This window comes from Procambarus clarkii, chromosome 21 (assembly GCF_040958095.1).
Source record: "Procambarus clarkii isolate CNS0578487 chromosome 21, FALCON_Pclarkii_2.0, whole genome shotgun sequence".
In the NCBI taxonomy this organism is placed as follows: Eukaryota; Metazoa; Arthropoda; class Malacostraca; order Decapoda; family Cambaridae; genus Procambarus; species Procambarus clarkii.
The window spans coordinates 13120010-13139098 of record NC_091170.1 but is presented as its reverse complement, the minus strand read 5'-3'; the positions used below and the strand labels follow the sequence as shown (position 1 = coordinate 13139098).

The following is a 19089-nucleotide window of genomic DNA, read 5'->3' as shown; positions in this document are numbered from 1 at the left end:
GCTCTTACGTCCAAAAGATGGCGCTGTTTTTCAAAACAAAAGTATGTTTTTTTCCTGTCACAGGTGTAACATGTATATAGTAGATATAAAAAAGATGCGCGCATTCGAATGCAACGTTGTGTCAAAATTTCAAAGCAATCGGTGAAGAACTTTCGGAGATTAGCGATGTCATATTTCAGTCGATTAAGGCAGCGTGTGGGATGCTCTCGGACGTAGGTTGAAATCCTCGTCACAGCCCTTGTTGATTTGTTCAAGAAATAGGTCTTAATTATTATGTTTTTATGGAAACAATATCACCTAGAGTAGGAAGAAAAAGAACCTATGATATTTGAATAAAATTATATTTTTATTACTACCAAAATAATATATAAAATACATATAAATATAAAATACATAATTGTAAACATATTGTGCACTAAAATGTTATCTACATCAATTGAACTATATAAATCTTATCATAAACTGACCAAACTTGTATGTATAATCCTATGTGTTTTCATAGCTCCAAGTTGAATGAATCTTTTCCCACACTCTGGACACTCGTGAGGTTTTTCTCCAGTATGCACCATTCTGTGGTTCTTCAAATGCTCATTTCGAAAGAATCTTTTGCAACACTCTGGACACTCGTAAGGTTTCTCACCTGAATGCACTAACAAGTGTTTACCTATGTTGCTACGATCCCTGAAACTTTTCCCACACACATCACACCTGAAAGGATATTCTCCAGTATGCAGTAACATGTGATTAATTAGACTGCTACGACTGCTGAAACATTTTCCACACACATCACACCTAAGAGGTTTTTGACCTGTGTGCACCATCCTGTGTTTCTTCATAGTTCCAAGCGTACTGAATTTTTTCCCACACTCTGGGCACTCGTAAGGTTTATCTCCAGTATGCACCAACCTGTGGTTCTTCAAATGGTCATATCGAGAGAATCTTTTCCCACACTCTGGACACTCGTGGGGTTTCTCACCAGAGTGTACTAACATGTGCTTAATCATATTACTACGGTCATTGAAACTCTTCCCACACACATCACAGCTGAGAGGCTTTTCACCCGTGTGCATCATCTTGTGTTTATTTAAATATTCCATTCGGGTGAACGTTTTTCCGCACTCAAAACATTCGTGAGTTTTAACACCAGAATGTGCCATCCTGTGTCTATTCAGAGTTCCAGGTTGGCTGAAACTTTCACCACATTCGGGACACACGTGAGGTTTAAGACCAGTATGCACCATTTTGTGGTTCTCCATATTTCCAAGACGCCTAAATGTTTTCCCACACTCTTGACACTCATGGAGTTTATCACTCATATTAAATAGAGAGAATGAAGTGTTGGCAAATTCTGTCGTGGGGAAGAAATCCTTCCGGAGGTAAAAGCTGAAAAATATATCAGAAAAGAAATTACAACTGTTCTCTTATTTCTCGCTCAAAACTACGTGATCCTAGGTGAGTTTGTTCTCGTATTTATGGTAGTCGTAAGATTGTAGGTGACGTGGTACCTGACTATGCTTAATCACAGGTATGTTGGGCAAACTGGATGAGGTGCATTTAATGATGACCAATGTTTTCAAATTGTAAGGAAATGCGGTTCACTTTACTTTATGTTCTATAAACTGAAAAGAATGTAAGACTAAAGCAAAACTGCAAAATGTTTACAGGCTATTCATGTTCGTGCCACCTCTTGAGTGGCTTAATCTTCATCTATCAATCAATAACAATGTCTATTGACCATTAAGAGATAGATCCAATTTGAACCCCCAAAACATATTCAATGTCTTATCTAAGCTTTAAAGATTTGTGTGACACAACATATATTATGTTTCCTGGACATTTATTTCATAAATTATATATTATTTACCCAATAGATATATATGGAAGTTGTCTCGTTTACCGCATGCTCTTTTCATAGTAGTTTCAATTATTATCTTCAAATAATATAAAACTTTAATAGTATGCCCATATATATATATTTCAAAGTATTGAGCATAGAATGACAAAGTCACACATCAGTTAGAAACCTTACATGTGAAGTGAGGTTGAAAAAGCTTAATTTACGTTCACTAGAACGATGAGGAGTTTGGGGTGATATTATTAAAGAGTACAGTTGGATGAATGCCTATAGCAAGGTAGTATTATTAATGGGTATTTTTTAAGGTATTAAATACATCAACAGATGTATTGATGAAAGAATGGATATAAATTACATAAGACCTAAATGCAGATAACAGCAGAAGGTGTATTGGCTCATTTGAGGCAGCTCCTATTTATATACCCCCCAAACTCATTCATATATATGTCTAACCTACGCTTGAAACAATCAAGGGATTCTTCTTCTATTAAGTTAAGCAGTAATTAGTTCCACAACCCTGTTAAAGAACTAGTATTTACTCCAGATCTTTCTAAATAACAACGTATCCTATTTATCCCAATTGTTTTGTGTTCTGTCTTGTGTTGATACTTTTAATACCCTATTAATTCGAGAATTACGGGTGACATGATAGAGATGTATAAGTCGATGAATGGTCATAACAGATGGGATATTAATAGGGTATTAAAGTATCAACACAAGACAGAACACGAAACAATGGATATAAATTAGACAAATTTAGATTTAGTAATGACATGGTTAAATGATTGGTCAGATGGGATACTTCTAATTTAGCTTCACCTGATAATTGACCTGGTAGATAAAAGAATTTACTACTCTTAGATAAAGATGGTTTTGAGTACACAAGGTTCACGAATATGTTCCAACCTTCGTCCCAATCTTCCTCATCTTTTCCTGAGAAAGTGCGTAAATTAAATGAAGGAAATCAAGTCCTTGTTCATAGCAATAATTAAGACGAAAGGCTGTAGCGTGGCCTGAGTTTGATCTTCGTAAATCACCAGATCAACCATAAATGTGTCTATTTCTGTTTCTGATAAACTGATGTAGTCAAGTTCAGCCACATATGTTGCTGTTTGGTGTTTAACTTGTTCAAATTTACCTGCAACTGCTTGATAATAGCTTTTCAGGTCAGCATAATCAACTGGAAATTGTTTTGGCAAATCATCAAATTTCTTTATCTCACTTGATCACAAATACTCACGTCATTCGTAATGAGAGGGTGTTAGCTGGAGCTCCGATTGTTGTAATATTATTATAGCAATAATGGAAGGTGCAGTGAAGGAACTACTTAAGAACATAAGAACAAGTTAACTGCAGAAGGCTTATTGTCAAATACGAAGCCGCTCCTTTCTATAACGACCCAAACCCATTCATAAAAATGTCCAACCCACGCTTGAAACAATCGAGGGACCCCACCTCCAACACGTTACGCAGTAATAAGAACAAAGGTAACTGCAGAAGGCCTATTGGCCCATACGAGGCAGCTCCTATCTATAACCACCCAATCCCACCCATATACTTGTCCAACCCGCGCTTGAAACAATCGAGGGACCCCACCTCCACCACGTTACGCGGCAATTGGTTCCACAAATCAACAACCCTGTTACTGAACCAGTATTTATTTATATTTATTTACCAGTATATCAGTATTTATTTTCTTTCCTAAATCTAAACTTATCCAATTTATACCCATTGTTTCGTGTTCTGTTGATATTTTTAATACCCTATTAATATCCCCCTGTTATGACCATTCATTCACTTGTAAACCTCTATCATGTCACCCCTAACTCTTCGCCTTTCCAGTGAATGCAACTTAAGCTTTGTTAATCTTTCTTCATATGAGAGATTTCTAATTTGGGGAATTAACTTAGTCATCCTACATTGGACACGTTCAAGTGAATTTATATCCGTTCTATAATACGGCGACCAAAACTAAACTGCATAATCTAAATGGGGTCTAACCAGAGCAAGATATAGCTTAAGAACCCCAGGTGTCTTGTTACTAATGCTTCGATTAATAAATCCCAGTGTCCTATTCGCCTTATTACGAACATTCATGCATTGATCCTTTTGTTTTAAATTCTTACTAATCATAACTCCCAGATCTCTTTCGCAATCCGACTTCGCAATCTCAACACCATCTAGCTTGTATCTTGTAACTCTATCATCATTACCTAGCCTCAGAACTTTACATTTATCAGCATTAAACTTCATTTGCCAATCCTTTGACCATTTCAAAACCCTATCTAGATCAACTTGAAGTGATAGTGAGTCCTCCTCCGAATTAATTTCCCTACCGATTTTCGTATCATCGGCAAATTTGGAAATGTTGCTACTCAAACCTGAATCTAAATCATTTATATATATTATAAACAACAGAGGTCCCGGGACAGAGCCCTGAGGTACTCCACTAACAACATTATCCCATTCTGAATTAACCCCATTTATAAGAACATAACATAAGAACAAAGGTAACTGCAGAAGGCCTATTGGCCCATACGAGGCAGCTCCTATTCTATAACCACCCAATCCCACTCATATACTTGTCCAACCCGCGCTTGAAACAATCGAGGGACCCCACCTCCACAACGTTACGCGGCAATTGGTTCCACAAATCTACAACCCTGTTACTGAACCAGTATTTACCCAAGTCTTTCCTAAATCTAAACTTATCCAATTTATACCCATTGTTTCGTGTTCTGTCCTGTGTTGATACTTTTAATACCCTATTAATATCCCCCTTGTTATGTCCATTCACCCACTTGTAAACCTCTATCATGTCGCCCCTAACTCTTCGCCTTTCCAGTGAATGCAACTTAAGCTTTGTTAATCTTTCTTCATATGAAAGATTTCTAATTTGGGGAATTAACTTAGTCATCCTACGCTGGACACGTTCAAGTGAATTTATATCCATTCTATAATATGGCGACCAAAACTGAACTGCATAATCTAAATGGGGCCTAACTAGAGCAAGATATAGCTTGAGAACCACACCAGGTGTCTTGTTACTAACGCTGCGATTAATAAATCCAAGTGTCCGATTTGCCTTATTACGAACATTTATGCATTGATCCTTATGTTTTAAATTCTTACTAATCATAACTCCCAGATCCCTTTCGCAATCCGACTTCGCAATCACAACACCATCTAGCTCGTATCTTGTAACTCTATCATCATTACCTAACCTCAGAACTTTACATTTATCAGCATTAAACTGCATCTGCCAATCCTTTGACCATTTCAAAACCCTATCTAGATCAACTTGAAGTGATAGTGAGTCCTCCTCCGAATTAATTTCCCTACCGATTTTCGTATCATCGGCAAATTTGCAAATGTTGCTACTCAAACCTGAATCTAAATCATTTATATATATTATAAACAACAGAGGTCCCAGGACAGAGCCTTGAGGCACTCCACTTACAACATTTTCCCACTCTGACTTGATTCCATTTATACTAACTCTCTGTTTCCTTTGGTATAGCCATGCCCTAATCCAGCTTAATATAGCACCCCCAATACCATGAGACTATCTTTTTAATCAGTCTTTCATGTGGCACTGTATCAAAAGCTTTGCTAAAGTCAAGGTATACAACATCGCAATCCTTACCACTATCAACTGCCTCAACAATGCTAGAATAAAAGGATAACAAATTTGTTAAACATGAGCGGCCATTTATAAAACCATGTTGCGACTCAATTATTAATTTATGTTTTTCAAGATGAAGACGAATTTGATTTGCTATTATGGATTCGAGTAACTTTCCCACAATAGACGTTAGGCTAATTGGTCGATAGTTAGACGCAAGTGATCTATCTCCTTTCTTAAAAACTGGTATCACATTAGCAACTTTCCAAAACTCTGGCACTCTGCCTGACTCTATTGATTTATTAAATATGGTTGACAGTGGGTCACAAAGCTCCTCTTTGCATTCTTTAAGCACCCTGGCAAACACTTCATGCGGCCCTGGGGATTTGTTTGGTTTGAGTTTTTCTAATTGTTTAATTACATCCTCCCTGGTAACTGCTAAACTAGTCAACCTGTCCTCATCCCCACCCACATAGACTTGTTCGGCTGAAGGCATATTGTTAAGTTCCTCTTTAGTAAATACAGATATAAAATATTTGCTAAAAATGCTACTCATCTCCTTGTCATTATCCGTTATTTGACCTGTCTCAGATTTTGATGGACCTATCCTTTCCCTCGTCTTAGTTCGATATAACTGAAAAAACCCTTTAGGATTTGACTTTGCTTGCTCTGCTATGCGAACTTCATAGTTTCTTTTTGCTCTTCTAATCTCTTTTTTAACATTTCTAACCAGTTGTATGAATTCCTGTTCTAAACTGACTTCCCAATTCTTAATCCTTTTGTACCAAGCTCTCTTTTTACCTATATGGTTCTTTAAATTATTTGTTATCCACTTTGGGTCATTAGTATTCGATCTATTCAATTTGTATTGTATACTACGTTCCTGTGTTTTGTTTATAATATTCTTATATAAGTTATATATTAAATCCACATCGAAATCCCCTATTACGTCGATTAAAAAAATTAGAGTCTCATGGTATTGGGGGTGCTATATTAAGCTGGATTAGGGCATGGCTATACCAAAGGAAACAGAGAGTTAGTATAAATGGAATCAAGTCAGAGTGGGAAAATGTTGTAAGTGGAGTGCCTCAAGGCTCTGTCCTGGGACCTCTGTTGTTTATAATATATAAATGATTTAGATTCAGGTTTGAGTAGCAACATTTGCAAATTTGCCGATGATACGAAAATCGGTAGGGAAATTAATTCGGAGGAGGACTCACTATCACTTCAAGTTGATCTAGATAGGGTTTTGAAATGGTCAAAGGATTGGCAGATGCAGTTTAATGCTGATAAATGTAAAGTTCTGAGGTTAGGTAATGATGATAGAGTTACAAGATACGAGCTAGATGGTGTTGTGATTGCGAAGTCGGATTGCGAAAGGGATCTGGGAGTTATGATTAGTAAGAATTTAAAACAAAAGGATCAATGCATAAATGTTCGTAATAAGGCAAATCGGACACTTGGATTTATTAATCGCAGCGTTAGTAACAAGACACCTGGTGTGGTTCTCAAGCTATATCTTGCTCTAGTTAGGCCCCATTTAGATTATGCAGTTCAGTTTTGGTCGCCATATTATAGAATGGATATAAATTCACTTGAACGTGTCCAGCGTAGGATGACTAAGTTAATTCCCCAAATTAGAAATCTTTCATATGAAGAAAGATTAACAAAGCTTAAGTTGCATTCACTGGAAAGGCGAAGAGTTAGGGGTGACATGATAGAGGTTTACAAGTGGATGAATGGACATAACCGGGGGGATATTAATAGGGTATTAAAAGTATCAACACAGGACAGAACACGAAACAATGGATATAAATTGGATAAGTTTAGATTTAGGAAAGACTTGGGTAAATACTGGTTCAGTAACAGGGTTGTTGATTTGTGGAACCAATTGCCGCGTAACATTGTGGAGGTGGGGTCCCTCGATTGTTTCAAGCACGGGTTGGACAAGTATATGAGTGGGATTGGGTGGTTATAGAATAGGAGCTGCCTCGTATGGGCCAATAGGCCTTCTGCAGTTACCTTTGTTCTTATGTTCTTATGTCACCTATCGCTGGGTTCATGTCTCGCTCTAAGACCGGCCAACACCCCATACTCAAAACTTTCCAATGTATTTGACCCAAAAAATTTCATAGGCTATTAAAATCAGCTTTTCGAAAATCTGGCACTTCAACAGAATTTTCTCCTACAGGTCTATTCCATTCTATGCTAAATCTGATTTCTTTGTGATCACTGTTCCCTAGCTCACTCCCTATTTCGATGTCATTAATTTGTGTTTCCCTGTTAGTTAACACTAAATCTAAAATATTATTTTCCCGTGTTGGTTCCTTAATATGTTGCGTAAGAAAGCAATCGTCAATTAATTCTAGAAAATCTTCTGCTTCACTATTCCCTGTTTTGTTCAACCAGTTTATTCCACTAAAATTAAAGTCACCCATGACGTAAATACTGTTAGATCTAGATGCCCTAGATAATTCAACCCATAGATGCTTTGCTTCCATTCTGTCTAAATTTGGTGGCCTATATATAACTCCTATTATAATATTATTTGCTTTTTCGTATAATTCTATCCAAATAGTTTCTGAGTGTGGCTCAGTTTTGATTCCCTCTTTGAGACTACATTTCAAATTGTCCCTAACATATATGGCTACTCCCCCTCCTCGTCTAATATATCTATCTGTGTGAAATAGTTTAAATCCATTTATTTGATATTCAGCTAATAGTTCTCTATTTTCTACATTCATCCACGTTTCGGTAAGTGCAATAATATCTATTTATTCTGTGCAGACAAGTGCATTTAATTCGTTAATTTTATTTCTTAAACTTCTACTGTTAGTGTAATATACCCTAAGTGAATTGTTATTTTGAGGCCCTTCTCTTTCCCTGATCATTTTGCCAATTCCTTTCTCCCACAAACAAATACTTTTATTATCTCCTTCCTCCAAATTAATTCCCATACCTCTATCTACTAACAGTTTAAATCCAAACAAACACCTGTAACCACTTCTTCCAACGAGTTCGCAACAGCAACAACCCCAGCTCTCGATAAATGCACCCCATCACGAGCATACATTTCATTTCTTCCATAGAAGTGTTCCCAGTTGTCTATGAAAGATATTGCATTTGATTTGCAATATCTTTCTAGCCGGCAATTGACACCAAGTGCCCTTGACATCCATTCATTTCCCACTCCCTTTCTTGGAAGAATGCCACATATGATCGGGATTTCAGCAGAAAGTAAAGGAAGTACCTAAGCAAACATTAGTTGTGGGAGATTCCCAGATAAGGTATTTGGATAGAACGTTTTGTGCTAGAGATAGGGGGAACAGGTTAAGGGTTTGCTATCCCGGAGCTGGCATTGGTGATATTATAAACAACATGAATGATATTATGGCTGGTAATGGGAACAATCCCATTATTTGCATTAGCGTGGGAGGAAATGATGTTGGTCGAGTCAGGAGTGAGGAACTGATTCAGAGGTATAAAACAGCCATAGAGTTAGTTAGGAGCAAGGGAGGAATCCCGATCATATGTGGCATTCTTCCAAGAAAGGGAGTGGGAAATGACTGGATATCGAGGGCACTTGGTGTCAATTGCCGGCTGGAAAGATATTGCAAATCAAATGCAATATCTTTCATAGACAACTGGGAACACTTCTATGGAAGAAATGAAATGTATGCTCGTGATGGGGTGCATCTATCGAGAGCTGGGGTTGTTGCTGTTGCGAACTCGCTAGAAGAAGTGGTTAGAGGTGTTTGTTTGGGTTTAAACTGTTAGTAGATAGAGGTATGGGAATTGATTTGGAGGAAGGAGGTAATAAAAGTATGTGTTTGTGGGAGAAAGGAATTGGCAAAACGATCAGGGAAAGAGAAGGTCCGCAAAATAACAATTCACTTAGGGTATATTACACTAACAGTAGAAGTCTAAGAAATAAAATTAACGAATTAAATGCTCTTGTCTGCACAGAAAAAATAGATATTATTGCACTTACCGAAACGTGGATGAATGTAGAAAATAGAGAACTATTAGCTGAATATCAAATATATGGATTTAAACTATTTCACACAGATAGATATATTAGACGAGGAGGTGGAGTAGCCATATATGTTAGGGACAATTTGAAATGTAGTCTCAAAGAGGGAATCAAAACAGAGCCACACACAGAAACTATTTGGATTGAATTAAACGAAAAAGCTAATAATATTATAATAGGAGTAATATATAGGCCACCAAATTTAGACAGAATGGAAGCAAAGCATCTATGGGATGAAATATCTAGAGCATCTAGATCTAACAGTATTTATGTCATGGGTGACTTTAATTTTAGCGGAATAAACTGGTTGAACAAAACAGGGAATAGTGAAGCAGAAGATTTTCTAGAATTAATTGACGATTGCTTTCTTACGCAACACATTAAGGAACCAACACGGGAAAATAATATTTTAGATTTAGTGTTAACTAACAGGGAAACGCAAATTAATGACATCGAAATAGGGAGTGAGCTAGGGAGCAGTGATCACAAAGAAATCAGATTTAGCATAGAATGGAATAGACCAGTAGGAGAAAATTCTGTTAAAGTGCCAGATTTTCGAAAAGCTGATTTTAATAGCCTAAGAAATTTTTTGGGTCAAATTGATTGGAATGGCTTGGGTATGGGGTGTGGGCCGGTCTTGGAGCGAGACATGAACCCAGCGATAGGTGACTTAAATGGGGATTTCGATGTGGATTCAATATATAACTTATTTAAGAATATTCTAAACAAAGCACAGGAACGTAGTATACCATACAAATTGAATAGATCGTATACTAATGACCCAAAGTGGATAACAAAGAATTTGAAGAACCTTATAGGTAAAAAGAGAGCTTGGTACAAAAGGATTAAAAATGGGGAGGTCACTTTAGAACAGGAATTCGTACAACTGGTTAGAAATGTTAAAAAAGAGATAAGGAAAGCAAAAAGAAACTATGAAGTTCGCATAGCAGGGCAAGCAAAGACAAATCCTAAAGGGTTTTTTCAGTTATATCGTACTAAGACTAGGGAAAGGATAGGTCCATTAAAAACTGAGACAGGTCAAATAACAGATAGTGATGAAGAGATGAGTAGTATTTTTAATAAATATTTTGTATCTGTATTTACTAAAGAGGAACTTAACAATATGCCTTCAGCCGAACAAGTCTATGTGGGTGGGGACGAGGACAGGTTGACGAGTTTAGCAGTTACCAGGGAGGATGTTCTTAAACAAATAGTAAAACTCAAACCAAACAAATCCCCAGGGCCGGATGAAGTGTTTGCTAAGGTGCTTAAAGAATGCAAAGAGGAGCTTTGTGACCCACTGTCAACCATATTTAATAAATCAATAGAGTCAGGCAGAGTGCCAGAGTTTTGGAAAGTTGCTAATGTGATACCAGTTTTTAAGAAAGGAGATAGATCACTTGCGTCAAACTATCGACCAATTAGCCTAACGTCTATTGTGGGAAAGTTACTCGAATCTATAATAGCAAATAAAATTCGTCTTCATCTTGAAAAACATAAATTAATAATTGAGTCGCAACATGGTTTTATAAATGGCCGTTCATGTTTAACAAATTTGTTATCTTTTTATTCTAGCATTGTTGAGGCAGTTGATAGTGGTAAGGATTGCGATGTTGTATACCTTGACTTTAGCAAAGCTTTTGATACAGTGCCACATGAAAGACTGATTAAAAAAATAGAGTCTCATGGTATTGGGGGTGCTATATTAAGCTGGATTAGGGCATGGCTATACCAAAGGAAACAGAGAGTTAGTATAAATGGAATCAAGTCAGAGTGGGAAAATGTTGTAAGTGGAGTGCCTCAAGGCTCTGTCCTGGGACCTCTGTTGTTTATAATATATATAAATGATTTAGATTCAGGTTTGAGTAGCAACATTTGCAAATTTGCCGATGATACGAAAATCGGTAGGGAAATTAATTCGGAGGAGGACTCACTATCACTTCAAGTTGATCTAGATAGGGTTTTGAAATGGTCAAAGGATTGGCAGATGCAGTTTAATGCTGATAAATGTAAAGTTCTGAGGTTAGGTAATGATGATAGAGTTACAAGATACGAGCTAGATGGTGTTGTGATTGCGAAGTCGGATTGCGAAAGGGATCTGGGAGTTATGATTAGTAAGAATTTAAAACAAAAGGATCAATGCATAAATGTTCGTAATAAGGCAAATCGGACACTTGGATTTATTAATCGCAGCGTTAGTAACAAGACACCTGGTGTGGTTCTCAAGCTATATCTTGCTCTAGTTAGGCCCCATTTAGATTATGCAGTTCAGTTTTGGTCGCCATATTATAGAATGGATATAAATTCACTTGAACGTGTCCAGCGTAGGATGACTAAGTTAATTCCCCAAATTAGAAATCTTTCATATGAAGAAAGATTAACAAAGCTTAAGTTGCATTCACTGGAAAGGCGAAGAGTTAGGGGTGACATGATAGAGGTTTACAAGTGGATGAATGGACATAACCGGGGGGATATTAATAGGGTATTAAAAGTATCAACACAGGACAGAACACGAAACAATGGATATAAATTGGATAAGTTTAGATTTAGGAAAGACTTGGGTAAATACTGGTTCAGTATCAGGGTTGTTGATTTGTGGAACCAATTGCCGCGTAACATTGTGGAGGTGGGGTCCCTCGATTGTTTCAAGCACGGGTTGGACAAGTATATGAGTGGGATTGGGTGGTTATAGAATAGGAGCTGCCTCGTATGGGCCAATAGGCCTTCTGCAGTTACCTTTGTTCTTATGTTCTTATGTTCTTATGTTCCTCCCTTGCTCCTAACTAATTCAATGGCTGTCCTGAATCTCTGTATTAGTTCCTCACTCCTAACTCGTCCAACATCATCACCCCCTGCACTAATACAAATAATGGGTTTGTTCCCATTTCCTGTCATAATATCATTCATGTTTCCAACAATATCACCAATTCCAGCTCCCGGGTAGCTGGAATATATATATATATATATATATATATATATATATATATATATATATATATATATATATATATATATATATATATATATATATATATATATATGTCGTACCTAATAGCCAGAACGCACTTCTCAGCCTACTATGCAAGGCCCGATTTGCCTAATAAGCCAAGTTTTCATGAATTAATGTTTTTTCGACTACCTAACCTACCTAACCTAACCTAACCTACCTTTTTCGGCAACCTAACCCAACCTAACCTATGAAGATAGGTTAGGTTAGGTTAGGTAGGGTTGGTTAGGTTCGGTCATATATCTACGTTAATTTTAACTACAATAAAAAAAAATTGACCTCATACATAATGAAATGGGTAGCTTTATCATTTCATAAGAAAAAAATTAGAAAAAATATATTAATTCAGGAAAACTTGGCTTATTAGGCAAATCGGGCCTTGAATAGTAGGCCAAAAAGTGAGTTCTGGCTACTAGGTACGACATATATATATATATAATATATATATATATATATATATATATATATATATATATATATATATATATATGTATATATATATATATATATATATATATATATATATATATATATATATATATATATAATATATATATATATATATGACCGAAAAAGTAATATTAATAATTCTAACACGAATTTTCTCAATCTTTCGTACATTTCGTACAATTCAAAAATCAATTCTCCAATATTAATTTTTATTTCTAGTCTGACGCGAGCGCGTTTCGTAAAACTTTTCTAAACGTAAAACGAAATTTTCAAATTTCGAAAAAATTACATTGAAAATTACATTTTCAAAGACTTTAGTTTACAAATACACAACTGAATTGAACTTACGCATCTCCGATTTTGTTTATATCTACATTTGAGTGAGGTGGCATTAATAGGGTATTAATTTCATCAACACAAGACAGAACAAGAGGTGGCATTAATAGGGTATTAATTTCATCAACACAAGACAGAACACGGAACAATGGGTATTGAAATGGAAGTGATTGTAGAAAGCCTATTGGTCCATATTTCTTGATGCTTCTATATTGGAGCGGAGTCTTGAGGTGGGTAGAATATAGTTGTGCATTAATTGGCTGTTGATTGCTGGTGTTGACTTCTTAATGTGTTGTTGTCTTAATGTGTAGTGCCTCGCAAACGTCAAGCCGCCTGCTATCGCTGTATCTATCGATGATTTCTGTGTTGTTTACTAGGATTTCTCTGACGATGGTTTGGTTGTGGGAAGAGATTATATGTTCCTTAATGGAGCCCTGTTGTTTATGCATCGTTAAACGCCTAGAAAGAGATGTTGTTGTCTTGCCTATATACTGGTTTTTTTGGAGCTTACAGTCCCCAAGTGGGCATTTGAAGGCATAGACGACGTTGGTCTCTTTTAAAGCGTTCTGCTTTGTGTCTGGAGAGTTTCTCATGAGTAGGCTGGCCGTTTTTCTGGTTTTATAGTAAATCGTCAGTTGTATCCTCTGATTTTTGTCTGATAACGTTTCTATTAACAATATCTTTCAGGACCCTTTCCTCCGTTTTATGAGCTGTGGAAAAGAAGTTCCCGTAAAATAGTTTAATAGGGGATATAGGTGTTGTGTTAGTTGTCTCTTCAGAGGTTGCATGGCGTTTCACTTTCCTTCTTATGATGTCTTCGACGAAACCATTGGAGAAGCCGTTGTTGACTAGGACCTGCCTTACCCTACAGAGTTCTTCGTCGACTTGCTTTCATTCTGAGCTGTGGCTTAGAGCACGGTCGACATATGCGTTAACAACACTCCTCTTGTACCTGTCTGGGCAGTCGCTATTGGCATTTAGGCACATTCCTATGTTCGTTTCCTTAGTGTAGACTGTAGTGTGGAAACCTCCGCTCTTTTCCACACTCTGTCGGCTATCATCCCGATTGTCTCATCCCCAGGTACGTTGGTAAACAGCGATTCTACGATTTTGCGATTTTTGATGTGTAGTGCCTCGTAGATGCCGAGCCTCCTGTTATCGCTGTATATATCGATGATTTCTGTGTTGTTCGTTAAGATTTCTCTGGTGATGGTCTGGTTTTGAGAAGAGATTATATGTTCCTTGATGGAGCCTTGTTAATCGCCTAGAAAGAGACGTTGTTGTCTTGCCTTTAAAGCTTACAGTCCCCAAGTGGGCATTTGGTGGCATAGACGACGTAGGTTTCCTTTAAGTCATTCTTCTTTGTGTCTGAAGAGTTTTTCATGAGTAGGTTGGTTGTGTTTTTGGTTTTATACTTTATAGTAAATCGTCAATTGTATTTTTTATTTTATTTTCAGTGAAAAGAAACATAAGAAATATTGAGAAAATCCCAGTTGGAATTTTTAATCATACCTTTTCGGTTATATTTATCAATTTCTATTGTATACTACGTTCCTGTGTTTTGTGTAGAATATTTTAAAATGTTATATTTTGAGTTTGTTATAAACAAAAAATGTTATATTTTGAGTCAACATCAAAATACCTTTGTACATCACCCATTGTTGGGTTCACGTCTCGCAACAAAACCGCCACCCCCCCCCCCCACCCATGCAAGGACTTTCTAATCTATTTCAAACAAGAAATTTCTTAGGCCTTAAAATAAGTTTTTCGAAAATCTGGTACTTTAACATAAATTTTTCCTACAAATCTATTCCATTCTTTGCTAAATCTGATTTCTTTGTAATCACTGTTCTCTAGTTCACTCCCTATTTCGATGTCATGTAACTGTGTTTCCCTGTTAGTTAACACTAAGGCAAAAATATTATTTTCTCGCATTGGCTCCTTAATGTGTTGCAATCAATGTAAATGTGAAAGCAATCTTCAATTAATTCTAGAAAATTTCCTGCTTCATTATCCCATATTTTGATAATCCAGTTTATTCCATTAAAATTAAAGTTAACCCAAATACTATTTGACCTAGCTGCTCTAGATATTTCATCCCATAGATGTTTTGCTTCCATTCTATCTAAGTTTGGTGGCTTGTATAAAACTCCTATTATAGGATTTCTAGTTTTTCGTTTAATTCTAACTAAATAGTTTCTGTGTGTGGCTCAGTTGTGATTCCCTCTTTGAAATTTCAAAATTTCCCTAACATGTATGGCTACTTTCTGTGTTGTTTACTATACCAATATGGTAAACAACACAGTATGGTTTACCATACCATTGGTATGGTAAACCATACCAATGTGTTTACCATACACATTTTTAATGGTATGGTGTGTTTACCATACCATTGGTATGGTAAACCATACCAATGGTATGGTGTGTTTACCATACCATTGGTATGGTATGGTGTGTTTACCATACCATTGGTATGGTAAACCATACCATTGGTATGGTAATGATGTTTTTTTCAAAAAAGCATGTTTTTACCTGTTACAAGGGGTGACATCGATAGTAGGTATATAAAAAGACGGGCCTATTTGAATGCAACTTTGTGTCAAAATTTCAAAGCAATCGGTGAAGAACTTTCAGAGATTACAGCGTGTGTTGCTCTTACGTCCAAAAGATGGCGCTGTTTTTCAAAACAAAAGTATGTTTTTTTCCTGTCACAGGTGTAACATGTATATAGTAGATATAAAAAAGATGCGCGCATTCGAATGCAACGTTGTGTCAAAATTTCAAAGCAATCGGTGAAGAACTTTCGGAGATTAGCGATGTCATATTTCAGTCGATTAAGGCAGCGTGTGGGATGCTCTCGGACGTAGGTTGAAATCCTCGTCACAGCCCTTGTTGATTTGTTCAAGAAATAGGTCTTAATTATTATGTTTTTATGGAAACAATATCACCTAGAGTAGGAAGAAAAAGAACCTATGATATTTGAATAAAATTATATTTTTATTACTACCAAAATAATATATAAAATACATATAAATATAAAATACATAATTGTAAACATATTGTGCACTAAAATGTTATCTACATCAATTGAACTATATAAATCTTATCATAAACTGACCAAACTTGTATGTATAATCCTATGTGTTTTCATAGCTCCAAGTTGAATGAATCTTTTCCCACACTCTGGACACTCGTGAGGTTTTTCTCCAGTATGCACCATTCTGTGGTTCTTCAAATGCTCATTTCGAAAGAATCTTTTGCAACACTCTGGACACTCGTAAGGTTTCTCACCTGAATGCACTAACAAGTGTTTACCTATGTTGCTACGATCCCTGAAACTTTTCCCACACACATCACACCTGAAAGGATATTCTCCAGTATGCAGTAACATGTGATTAATTAGACTGCTACGACTGCTGAAACATTTTCCACACACATCACACCTAAGAGGTTTTTGACCTGTGTGCACCATCCTGTGTTTCTTCATAGTTCCAAGCGTACTGAATTTTTTCCCACACTCTGGGCACTCGTAAGGTTTATCTCCAGTATGCACCAACCTGTGGTTCTTCAAATGGTCATATCGAGAGAATCTTTTCCCACACTCTGGACACTCGTGGGGTTTCTCACCAGAGTGTACTAACATGTGCTTAATCATATTACTACGGTCATTGAAACTCTTCCCACACACATCACAGCTGAGAGGCTTTTCACCCGTGTGCATCATCTTGTGTTTATTTAAATATTCCATTCGGGTGAACGTTTTTCCGCACTCAAAACATTCGTGAGTTTTAACACCAGAATGTGCCATCCTGTGTCTATTCAGAGTTCCAGGTTGGCTGAAACTTTCACCACATTCGGGACACACGTGAGGTTTAAGACCAGTATGCACCATTTTGTGGTTCTCCATATTTCCAAGACGCCTAAATGTTTTCCCACACTCTTGACACTCATGGAGTTTATCACTCATATTAAATAGAGAGAATGAAGTGTTGGCAAATTCTGTCGTGGGGAAGAAATCCTTCCGGAGGTAAAAGCTGAAAAATATATCAGAAAAGAAATTACAACTGTTCTCTTATTTCTCGCTCAAAACTACGTGATCCTAGGTGAGTTTGTTCTCGTATTTATGGTAGTCGTAAGATTGTAGGTGACGTGGTACCTGACTATGCTTAATCACAGGTATGTTGGGCAAACTGGATGAGGTGCATTTAATGATGACCAATGTTTTCAAATTGTAAGGAAATGCGGTTCACTTTACTTTATGTTCTATAAACTGAAAAGAATGTAAGACTAAAGCAAAACTGCAAAATGTTTACAGGCTATTCATGTTCGTGCCACCTCTTGAGTGGCTTAATCTTCATCTATCAATCAATAACAATGTCTATTGACCATTAAGAGATAGATCCAATTTGAACCCCCAAAACATATTCAATGTCTTATCTAAGCTTTAAAGATTTGTGTGACACAACATATATTATGTTTCCTGGACATTTATTTCATAAATTATATATTATTTACCCAATAGATATATATGGAAGTTGTCTCGTTTACCGCATGCTCTTTTCATAGTAGTTTCAATTATTATCTTCAAATAATATAAAACTTTAATAGTATGCCCATATATATATATTTCAAAGTATTGAGCATAGAATGACAAAGTCACACATCAGTTAGAAACCTTACATGTGAAGTGAGGTTGAAAAAGCTTAATTTACGTTCACTAGAACGATGAGGAGTTTGGGGTGATATTATTAAAGAGTACAGTTGGATGAATGCCTATAGCAAGGTAGTATTATTAATGGGTATTTTTTAAGGTATTAAATACATCAACAGATGTATTGATGAAAGAATGGATATAAATTACATAAGACCTAAATGCAGATAACAGCAGAAGGTGTATTGGCTCATTTGAGGCAGCTCCTATTTATATACCCCCCAAACTCATTCATATATATGTCTAACCTACGCTTGAAACAATCAAGGGATTCTTCTTCTATTAAGTTAAGCAGTAATTAGTTCCACAACCCTGTTAAAGAACTAGTATTTACTCCAGATCTTTCTAAATAACAACGTATCCTATTTATCCCAATTGTTTTGTGTTCTGTCTTGTGTTGATACTTTTAATACCCTATTAATTCGAGAATTACGGGTGACATGATAGAGATGTATAAGTCGATGAATGGTCATAACAGATGGGATATTAATAGGGTATTAAAGTATCAACACAAGACAGAACACGAAACAATGGATATAAATTAGACAAATTTAGATTTAGTAATGACATGGTTAAATGATTGGTCAGATGGGATACTTCTAATTTAGCTTCACCTGATAATTGACCTGGTAGATAAAAGAATTTACTACTCTTAGATAAAGATGGTTTTGAGTACACAAGGTTCACGAATATGTTCCAACCTTCGTCCCAATCTTCCTCATCTTTTCCTGAGAAAGTGCGTAAATTAAATGAAGGAAATCAAGTCCTTGTTCATAGCAATAATTAAGACGAAAGGCTGTAGCGTGGCCTGAGTTTGATCTTCGTAAATCACCAGATCAACCATAAATGTGTCTATTTCTGTTTCTGATAAACTGATGTAGTCAAGTTCAGCCACATATGTTGCTGTTTGGTGTTTAACTTGTTCAAATTTACCTGCAACTGCTTGATAATAGCTTTTCAGGTCAGCATAATCAACTGGAAATTGTTTTGGCAAATCATCAAATTTCTTTATCTCACTTGATCACAAATACTCACGTCATTCGTAATGAGAGGGTGTTAGCTGGAGCTCCGA

At 36.4% G+C, this 19089-nt stretch overlaps 1 protein-coding gene across 1 annotated transcript in view; it reads right to left on the bottom strand.

Annotated features, from left to right (window-relative positions):
• Positions 1–455: 455 nt before the first annotated feature.
• The window catches only part of LOC123760803 (zinc finger protein 729-like), a 34595-nt gene continuing 15961 nt past the window's right edge, over positions 456–19089 (bottom strand). The window contains exons 4-6 of the mRNA XM_069328474.1: positions 16750–17340; positions 16489–16665; positions 456–1383 (exon numbers count right to left, since the gene is read on the bottom strand). Of these exons, the coding sequence (XP_069184575.1) occupies positions 456–1383; positions 16489–16665; positions 16750–17340 (1696 nt within the window). The remainder of the gene's footprint in view (positions 1384–16488; positions 16666–16749; positions 17341–19089) is intronic.